This window comes from Dermacentor andersoni, chromosome 3 (assembly GCF_023375885.2).
Source record: "Dermacentor andersoni chromosome 3, qqDerAnde1_hic_scaffold, whole genome shotgun sequence".
In the NCBI taxonomy this organism is placed as follows: domain Eukaryota; kingdom Metazoa; phylum Arthropoda; class Arachnida; order Ixodida; family Ixodidae; genus Dermacentor; species Dermacentor andersoni.
In genome coordinates this window covers 57,338,769-57,349,802 of record NC_092816.1, presented here as the reverse complement: position 1 = coordinate 57,349,802, position 11,034 = coordinate 57,338,769, and the positions used below count along the sequence as shown (strand labels likewise).

General features: G+C 41.9%; 1 protein-coding gene across 2 annotated transcripts in view; it reads right to left on the bottom strand.

The window, feature by feature from the left end:
• Nucleotides 1–4,478: 4,478 nt before the first annotated feature.
• aPKC (protein kinase C iota type) overlaps nucleotides 4,479–11,034 on the bottom strand; it is a 53,263-nt gene continuing 46,707 nt past the window's right edge. For both annotated transcript variants that reach the window (XM_050195479.2, XM_055063165.2), the window contains one exon: nucleotides 4,479–10,422. In XM_050195479.2, coding sequence (XP_050051436.1) covers nucleotides 10,335–10,422 — 88 coding nt within the window. In that variant the 3' untranslated portion in view covers nucleotides 4,479–10,334. The remainder of the gene's footprint in view (nucleotides 10,423–11,034) is intronic.

Below are 11,034 nucleotides of genomic sequence, written 5' to 3'. Positions count from 1 at the left end.
TAATAATCTTTTTAGTGGAATAGATGCCGGAGATGGATACTAATTGCTCACGATCAGATTACGGAAAACTACGGATCAGAACTACGGAAAAGATTGAGAGAGTTGCCAATAATGCCATAAGATGCAAGTTTAGAAAAAAGAATGTCATGATCTAGTGTATCAAAAGCTTTAGTAAAATCTAGAAAAACAGAACCAACGAAGTTACCATTGTCAATTTTTAGTTTACATTTTTCTGTGAAGTAAATGAGGGCTAGGTTAGTCGAATACCCTTGTCTAAACCCAAATTGTTTCGGATGAAGTAGGTTAAATTTCGTCAGGTAGCTAGACAGGCGAACATGTATTTTTTCAATTACTTTGCTAAAAAAGGGGAGAACTGATATCGGCCTATAATTAGAAATTAAGCATCGGTCACCTTGTTTAAATACCGGGATAACCCTACTCATCTTTAACTCATGAGGAAATACGCCGGTTTAAAAAATTATATTGATTATGTAGGTGAGCACATCCGCAATATGATCAACAATCATTTTCACGTGGTTAGCAGAAATATTATCGATACCTGCGCTAGAGGACTTAATACTAATAATTGTTCTTCTTACCTCATCCGGGGTAACAGGAAAAAGAAAAAAGAGTGACCACAATGATCAAGTTCGTCATGCGTACTGGCTGGAACGGGTATGGAAGAGGAGTAGTAGTCACTAAATGCATTGGCGATATCTAGTGGGTTAGCCATAACAGATCCTTCATGATGAATGTTGGCTATAGGCGGGTTAATGGTTTTATTGAGAAAGGAATTGATCAAGCGCCATTGTTTTTTTATATCTAAACCAGTACAATTAATTTCGTTTTGATAATAGCGCTTTTTGGCATTCTTCATTAGAGTATTAAGCGTGTTGCAATATTGCTTGTAACGGTCAAGTAGATGCACATTAAATGGCTGTCTTTTTGTTTTTATATAGGTTATCTTTCTTACGCAGGCTATTAAGTAATCCCTTTGTTAACCATGGGTTTCTAGGGGAAGAATAACCTTTATGGCACTGTACACATGTTGTCGATGAAGATACGCAATTGGATATTGTAGAAATGAAAGCGGTGTATGCTGATTCAACATTATTCATTGAAGTGACACAAGACCAATCAGAATTCGATACCATTTCTATGAATTTGTCACGATCAAACTTATTTTTAACAAAGCTTACACTATTTGTGCGAGGACTGTTCTCAAAGAAAAGTGCAACTGGGAAATGATCTGCAATATTGCTTTGAAGAATGAATGCGGAGGGAGGATGAAGAAGGTTCGAAAGAGCATAATCAATAAGTGTTCCTAGACCATTATTAGTGTAACGGGTGGGAAGGGAGAGTAGAGATTCAAGACCATAACCTTGGAAACAGCTGATATACTGAGTTAGATAAGAGGAGGAAGCATCAAGTAAATTAATGTTAATGTCACCCAAGATGACAACGGACTTTTTTCTTTTGAAAGAATGTCAAGAATAGTGTCAAGTGCTTCACAAAAGGCAGGAATTGGCGAATGTGGTGATCGATAGATAGTACCAAAGACAATATGACTATCACTGCCTATTATAGAATGATCAACCTCAATCCACACGGACTCGCAATCACAGATATTTAAGTGAAGATCAAGCCTACGCTTGTATCTAATGTCGGACCGAATAAACATCGCTGAGCCACCATGTTGTGATGAAATGCGATTGCAATATTCTGAATTGTATGATGGAAAACCATAAAGATTTTTGTCAAAATCACTCAGCCATGTCTCAGAAACACATATAATTGAGAAAGAATGAAGACAAGAAGACAATAGACTCTGAAAATCGCAGAAATGTTTGCGAAGACTACGTGAATTAAAATGGATCTAATAATACCTAATGGATAATAATAATGGATCTAATAATAATGATAGTTATCCGAAAAATAGGATTGAATATCGCTAACCGAAATGTGCGACATGCATTCAGATCAGGATAAGAGGAATCGGGGATAAAAAAAGGATTTGTCAGTTTAACTGAATATCGCAAGGTCCGCGTCAGTCCTTATGCGAAACACTTTGCTGTCAGTAGATTGCCTCGCCTTGATGACGCAGTCATCGGTCCACAAAAAAAGCCACTTTCTTTCTTCAGTTGCAAGGCCTTGCTGAATAATTGCTTATTCTGTGGAGTGAGGTGGTCACTTACGAAAAAAGCTTTACCTCGTGCTTTGCCAAATCCAATGTCACTAGTGTTAAGGAGCAACGTTTTAAGGAGTGCCTTTCGCGCTTTGCTGATGAACTCGGTTTTCAAGGCTCGAGAGTGGAATCGGACAAGCAAGTGCTTTGTCTCAGAAGCGGACGGAACACGATGAATGACGTCAATATCTTTAACAGAGATAGGACATTCTATTTTAGAGGCAATAGTTTGAAGAATCGTCATGCAGTCTTCACCCTGGGTAACCGGAACGCCTTTGATTTCCAAGTTGTACCAATTCGTCTTTCCAAAGATTCGTTATGCGCAATCAGGGATTTGTTCACTGCAGTTCTTCCTTTTCTGATTTGAGGGATTCAACAGTTCTGTTCAGAAAATCAAGACTGCTTGTTAGTCCCTCTATCTGGTCCTTTAGGCCTTTAATGATCAAGGAAGGCTGGGAATCTAGCTTGGATACTACAGTTGTCGTTATCTTGTCAAGCAGGTTATCAAGTCTCTCTTTAAAGGTATTTTCTAGCTGTTCCATGCGTTTGGACAGTTCGGCTACAGTTGGCATGGTTAAATGATAACACCGGAAGCAGCAGCAGCAGTGGCACTAAATTATGAACTAAATGAATACCAATATATAGACAGGGGAAAATGTGCACGAACCTGTGAAGTCGAGGCGAAACAATCAAGCATGCATACACTGCTACACCGCCACTGCCGCTGCTGCTGAATGAAGTTGGGTGGTCCGTAGGCCGTTTATATAGGCAAGCTGCTGGCGACCAGGCGCAGGCGCAGATCCGAGGGCTGCGGTGAGCTGTCAGAATCACGCCGGGAGCCCGATGACGCACGCAGCTGGCGATTGGGCCGGTTACTTGCACGACCAGGGTCGCGAGTAGGTGCTGAAGATTTCTTTAGGCCGGCCGATAGCGTAAACCTGTGAAGTCGAGGCAAAACAATCAAGCATGCATACACTGCTACACCGCCACTGCCGCTGCTGCTGAATCTGGCTATTAGTACATGCTGCTCGGAAATTAAACGTTTTCCAGAGATAGCATGGCCAGTGAAGTTTTGCGGTGTACTGCAGGTAGCAGAACACACTATGCCGCCACGAGAGCCAGACTGTATATACGTTCCGGCTAAACAGTGATCATTCACCCTCGCCAAATAGTCACGGGCGCTCAACAAGAACACCGAGCAGCTGTGCTGCGCATGCGAACGAACTGCCGATTTGCTTTTAATGCTGTATTTGTGCTTTTAGCGAACAATGCTTAGCGATATACAATGATAATTACAGGAAAGAAGACTAGACTTGCTAATGCTGTGAAAACTACGATGCCAATATCATTTTGTTATAACGCTGAAACTGGCTCTCCATTGCACAAGAGCTATTTGAAAAGCATTCGATTCGGTCTCAAAAATCCCTAGTTGAATCTTTATATAACATGGATATAACAAATTATCGGATATAACGACGTAAATATCAACTTATCCCCGCTATTACAGGGTAGCAGATGTTTATAACGAATACCAGGTACAATGAAGCTATATTTTTGCGTTTGATGCAACATAATTACAATGAGGTTCGAGTGTATACTCGCACATTCCTACTTGAAAGGGCCACAACACAAAAATAAGTTGAGTTGTATTGGTAAATTATAACCTCCATTCCTTCAAACAAAAATTAAAGAACAAGGCACACACTTACCACGAGAAGAGGCTTGGTAAGCCAGAAAAGATGAGAAACCGAAAGACTGGTAGTGATGGCGTCTTGAAGTTCTCGCACTAGCATGCTGCGGCTTTGTGGATTTTGATGGCTTCTGCACGGGCTTTTCAGGAGATGGAACAGATAGGCAGAATGCTAGATTGCGATATGGTAAAATGCAAGCAGCTCACGCAGGCTGTGTAACCATTTGTTGCCAACGCAATCCATTAGAGATTACCATAATCATCATAATAAGATTTCTTGATTTGGGTTCTGCCAGAGGTCCTGCTTGGTCGTGACGTCCAAAGAAATGCAGCCAATGGCCACCATGTTTAAATATGTGCATGAACGACAAGTACCAGGAACTTCAGAAAATTTGGAGGCATCAGTCTTTCAAACAAAATTCATAGGCAGCTGCTGCAAGTACAGCAATAGTATGCTCGCATACTATTGCAGCTATGCAGACTGCATAGCTGTAGAGACTATGTAGTTTTATTCGCTATGTTTGAAAATATGCTGCACGGGCTTTTTGGTACGTTTGTAAATGTCAAGTGAACACGGAACAAATCAGACACACAACACCCATGTTGCTATGATCACCTCTGTACAATACTTTTCTTCTCTTTATTTCATGGTGAGTACAGCTACAGAGCATTAGTGTAACAACTACACAGCGGCAGGGTCAGCACGCACATGCCATGAAACGCCACGGTGCGTAAATACATCATCTTGGATCGGCAAACGGCGACAGATATGCATAATCAACAGGCAGGTTGCCACTGCAACAGCGATTACATACACAAAGCACTTTTATATATTCAAGCGATAGGAGACGTCAGTCTATGTGGAAGATGCACGCAGTCCCGCGTGCGTGTACTCACTTTGACGAGCATGCCACATGCTGTACGTATACAGACAGCACATGCGAAAAAATCTGTCAAAAGATGAGAAATGCTGGTTGTACAGGGGTTACAAAGGACAAGAAAAGGCCTCTATGTCTGCGTTTCCATGTTCGCTGTACGGCAGTGCTCATGCAATGCGAGTCGTCAAAGGCCAAAAAGAAAGACAATTCAGTTAAATATCGCCACATTTTCGTGATAATGCAAGTTGTGTGGAGGGAGGTTCACTTACCATATCACGCATACGCGCAAAAAAATATAAAAGTTATTTCTGAAGAAACAATGAATAATCTGGCATGCAAAAGACAGTGTACAAGGAATAGTGCATGCATACACCTCACTTTTGTACATTTAGCTGGTTGCTACAACTTCTCCTGCTGCTTCGAGGAACGGTAACAGATGCAACCCAGGAGACAAATATCTGTTGAACAGGTAGTAACTAGAGCACCTATGGCATTAATGCAAGTCATAATCAGTGTTTTAACTGAATTTACATGTTCCCTCATGTACATTTTACAGTGCCAAGCATGACTAATACACAAGTCCAGAACGTCCACAATAGACTCATCACCACAATCAATGATGTATTTGGCTGTTCAACTTGTGGGTTTTGTAAAATGCCCTTTGATACATCCATCCACACATGTGTTTGGTGAAATCAATTTTACCTCCAGCAAAAATGGTGAACCTACTACATTCAATGAACGTTACCAAGTTTCCTTCGCTACGTCTTAAATGTTGTTAAACCCTTTAGTGCAACATTACATCCCAAGTGTAAACTACGCCCTTTAAGGCGCGAGATTACATTCTAAATGTCGTAATGGGGCAGCCTGGCATACGCTTGTTTCTTTTCCTTTTTTAGCGGAACAAAATTCAGGACACACACACAGCATTACAGAAAGTGCTGAAAGCAGTCTTTTTTTGTTGTTGTATTTTTTGTTTTCTTTCAGTAACAAGCTATAAGTTATGATTGCAAATGCAATCGGCAGGTTGCAATAACGTGCTGCTAGATCAGTAGTTCTCACAGCTCGGTAGTTGGCGGCTCATTGCATTCACAATGGCAGTGAAAACGCACGGTAGACGATAGAGGATTTAAGAGCGCAACACAGCCATTGCACTAGAAACTAAGCTTTATTCAGAGGGAGAACTGCTATATATACAACAGCCTGATAGGTAAAGCAAGAATTTTATTAAATCAAAGTGAGCATCACACCAGAATGTCGTCTGTGCTTTTCATATCGCTTGACTGAATGAAACACGTAACAGACAAGCATTTAAGATTTTATATACACAAAGCATAATTCCTCTTTTTTTTTTAGAATCAGCATAGCTAACCAAGTGTTTGACTGGTTAGATAAACAATAAAAAAAATTTACAGCTAGTCACAATGTGATATTCTGCTATGCACGCGTTCGTATAGCACTCATTCCTGTGAATAAAAGTTAGTGGTGGCTGCAACAGCTGTGTTATCTTTTTGTCTCCATTTGTGTGCTGTGACTCTTCGCTGCCACTGTGAATGCGATGCAGAATAAGTATTTAATGCGTGTTTCTTGTTACCTGTACAATTTCTAACCCTTATATAGACAACAGTGACCAAGTTAGCGGGGGTTAACGAGCATTCATTTCGCAAGTGTCGGAAGATATTACTTTCCGCGAAGTGCCGAGGCAACATTTCTGGGACAATCGTGTTTGATTATGTGTACATACATGTATATATACCTATATATATATATATAAAGGTTACGAAAATGTGGCGAAACCTCAGTCTCCTGTACAACGCAGTACACGCCACAAAAGCAGCCACTGTGACAAGCAAAAGCATGTATGCACAACAAATCCATAATTACAAATAACACAGTGGATTGTTAAAAACTAAACACGCAGTGAGTCACAAAAGCACATTAGCACAACTTGTAAATCAGCGATTAAAAAAAGTTACAAAAAAAAGGGGGCAGCAGGAATGATAGCCCAATCGAGTACTGTCACAAGATGGTTTGAAAGTGAGCTGGCATAAACTGAAAGTTTGAAAGATAACAATAATAATAATAAAGTGCCCGTGGTGGAGCAACAGCATGACTGCAGTTTGGTGACCTTGGCCAAACTGCTACATTTGCGTACAGACGCACAATCACAAAAACACAACAAAGTAATATGATAATGAGCAAACGGCAACAAACGACGAGTAATGATCACAATCATAAAAGAAGGCAATGTAATGGCGCTACAATCATATAAATACTCTGTGGTTGACAAAGAAAATAAGGCTAATCACGCTAAAAAAAATTTTAGCGTGCTTTGCTGTGTACATACGTTTGTGGTAAACACTTCAGCTTCCAGTGATAAGAAGGCAGACGTTCAACAAGCAGTCGTCAACGGGAGGTCATCACAATAGCGCAATCAATTTTTTTAAATGAGGGGCCTCACTTTGGAATCTGCAAACTGTTCCTGCGTGCCCAGCCTTCGTGAGACAAAGCAGCTCTCGTGAAAGTACACTGAAGTTTAAAGTACAGGCATAGCTGTACGCTACACATTGCGTGGCTCTGCGCAATGCCTGCCTACTGCAGACATTAGGAAAAATTCCAAACCTATTTTCCTGACAATTTAACTATGAATGAACCAAAAGCAAACAGCACCCATGCACATCAAGTGCATGGATTATACAAACAGCCACAAATTTCTGTGTTTACTTTTTTTTTCTGGTTCACAAATATCTAAGCTATCTAGTCAATGAACGAAATGCATGCATATTCGGTCATTTGCTTTCTGGCAACTCTGCGCTGTCTGTGATAAAGAACATCAGCACATATTGGTTCAGAGATATACATAGCTTAAACGGAGTGCCCTCTTGAGAAGGCCACATCACATGTCAAAATACTTTACATTGCACATAAGCCATCTCTAAAAGTGACATGTGCGACAGGAATGTGTGTAAAAAATTATCATTTACCAAAATTCAGAACACACGACACATTAAGAAGAGCAATAGAAAAAAAGAAAGAAAGGAAATAGTTACAGGACTTGTTGCTACAAAGTAAAACATATTGAATATTAATTTTATAAGGACAGACTCCAGCCTGCGCTTGTTTACACAACTGCTCTCAAGATGTCAAAACCAGATAAGACAACAAAAACTCAACATTCCCCCCCCCCCCAAAAAAAAAGCAACTGCCTTAAATGCTCGCGTGGTTGGAAGAGATGCTCTGTTACAAATTCTATACGGTACAAGAAGTGCTGGCGAGGGTCACACCGTAGCATGCTCAACGTGCAGATGGCAGGGACGGTCTGAATAGAAAGCCCTAAAGAATGGCCTAGTGTTCAATGTAAACATTTTCTATAAATGCATCACTTATTTCGGAGCAGCCCATTAGTGTTGCCTCACTGCTGAACGAAGAAATGCCATCCACCTTTGATTTGGTAAGGTTCAAACATGTTACTGCAAACATTAGGCTGCCTATGCCCCAATTCAGTATAAGAGGCAAGATCAGGTCACTAACAACTAGCCAAGGCCATAGAGGTGCCAAATTACATTGCTATCACATCTTAAGTATCTGTCAGTGAAGTCCAAATTACAACTATCTCACGACATGTGCTGTTTGCTCCGTTAGGTTGCGCCTACTTTTCTTTGCCCCACAGTGATGATGGCAACCCCACCATCAACTGCCCGCAATGGGAAAAGGAATTGTACTAGATCAGACAACACTTCCTACTCACGGCCCTAACACTTTCACATACAAAACCTAGAAAAGTGGCACCACATTAAAGCTACGATAGGAGAGCACTGCCATCAGCCACTAACAACGAGCACAAGCTGCTTGGTGGCTGCTTCAGCACCGTTTCAATGCGCAGGAAATTGAATGAATCTAGTCAACGAGCCTCTTTCCATTACACATTAACATTAACATTACACATTATGTGCTTTAAGTTGTAAATTGGCGGTACATTGTGTGCGTGGAACTTTCTTGTCGGTAACACTATGTGGCGGTACGCAGCATTAGAGGAAAAATGTTCCCTCAATAATAATAATGACGACTATGCTGTTGTGGGAGACGATTGCACCATAAAGGGTGCAATTCTGTTAAAGCAATACATGTTACATATTAGCCTATGTACCGGTGGCACTGGTCATCATGCATGTGAAGATGAAGCGCTCAACGTACACACTAGCACTGGGCAGTCGTACTTCACAGCGTCTCCAGTGAAAACCCATCATCTTTCTCATTGCAGGCGAGTTGCGTAAAGCAACTGTCACCACCATTATGTTGAAGTACTATGATGCAGGAAAGCAGGATAAAAGACTTCAAAGAGAGTCTGCGGTGCTAGTAGCACTGGTCCAATTTTGCGGAACTACATCCACAGTGAAAAGAGAGAACCACAATGGCTGACAGTGATGGATGGAATGCACTATTTTGTAGGTCCCTGGCGTGTCAGGACAATAAGGAAGAAAAGACGCCTAATACTATGATAAACACAGCAGCACTGGGGCTCTATGCTGCTGTTGACGACGGGGGGAGGGGGGGGGGGGACGCACTCCAGAAGGATGCTGTGGCTTGTGGAGAAGCACCGCAATGCTTCTATATATGTGCACAATAACCCTACGGAAGGTGCTACTTGACAAAGGTCGTTTTCCACTAGAGGGACTGCTGTCTTTTAACTACCCACACTTTGACGGCTGCTTTCGTCGAGTACGGCAGGCGCACATTAGCAACTCTAAAATACAAAAACTGAGGCAATAAGAATGCGCTCCGCATGTCCTTACATATGTTGTGTAGCCTGAAACTACATTAAAAAATATTTCTAACTTATCGAAAACAATTTGTGGGCTGCTCTTTCTAGTGTGAAACAGAGAAGATAAAAATGTAACGAACTCTGACCCAAATGATGCTACAAGGCTGCTTCACACATTTAAGTATCATAGGAAAAGAACTGCTTCTCACTTAATAACAACGGCTTAGCCAGACACACTTCTGTGCTACCTGTACTAGCACGCCAAGCTTTACGACAAACAATTTTCCACCACCAATTAATGATGGCAGCGGAAGGCAACAACACGTAATGCACGCGTACTAGCAAGCTCGAGAAAGGCCTGCCACAAGAGTCTTGCACACCCACACCCGGACACTCGCTCGCGATAACATCTGCGCGAGAAACTATCATGGACTAATTAAAAAGAAGGCCTCCTTTGAGGTGTGTGGTCCACAGAAGGCAAGCCAGCCCAATCCTGTGGTCAAGTGCTCAAAATAGAACTGCCACTGTGTCTGCTCGCTATACCGATGGTACAACTCGTTATAGTGGTGACGCAACGATCCAACACCTTTTGAGAACAATCACGCCGCTTGGTAGTTTCCTTAAACCAGACACTGGAAAAATGAGCAGGGGTGCTTAGTGAGCTGGCTTGGCCCTATTTTGGTCTGCCCGTGATGCGGGCCCTGAAGCTCACACGTGGAATCCAGAGAAAAGGTGCCCAAGAGGATCTCGACTCCACCCATCCATCGGGACACGGGCCGGAAATGAAACAAAGAACGAGAGAGATAATACAAGGGACAGCTACACACAATCCTCCAGCGACATCAGCAGCGGGTTGACGTACTCAAATCCCTCGAACTCCGACTGGTCAATCTTCGAGATGACTTTCCTGAAAAGAGGCAACACACGTAACATAAGGAAAATGCTGGCCCAGGACTTTGAGAACCGTGACCGCACAAAAGAACTCTGATTGCAAGCAGCATGGTTGAAAATGAAGACAAAAATAATGTTCCTATTACCTACAGCGTTACGATTATGTGGCTATGCAGCATGCAAAGGTTCATCAGAAGGCACACATAGAGATGGGACAAAATAGCAACACTAGCAGCTCACATACATGTACACATAACAAATACACAAATTGGACTTACAAAAGCAACTGGAAAATCAAAGGTTTCACACGAAATCCCCAATAAAATCATATTGGCACGTTTTTCACAATTCTAGCAAAACAGCACATGCATTTGTGCATGGCTACTGGTCTGTTTTGTCTCCAACATTAGTTCTACATGTCCTTTCGTTTTCTTTCACAGCTAACCGTGCAACCTGCAAGATCACAAACTTCCCATACATCCTTGCTTCCTGCTTTATGGAAACGTGTATGCACGCATGCACACGAGCATGAGTACCCGTCAGAAGTGCTAATCTGGTGAGAGGGAGAGAGGGGGAAAAAAAGGCACTTGTCTTGTTGAACACTCACTCCAAAGGAATGCTGCAGCCA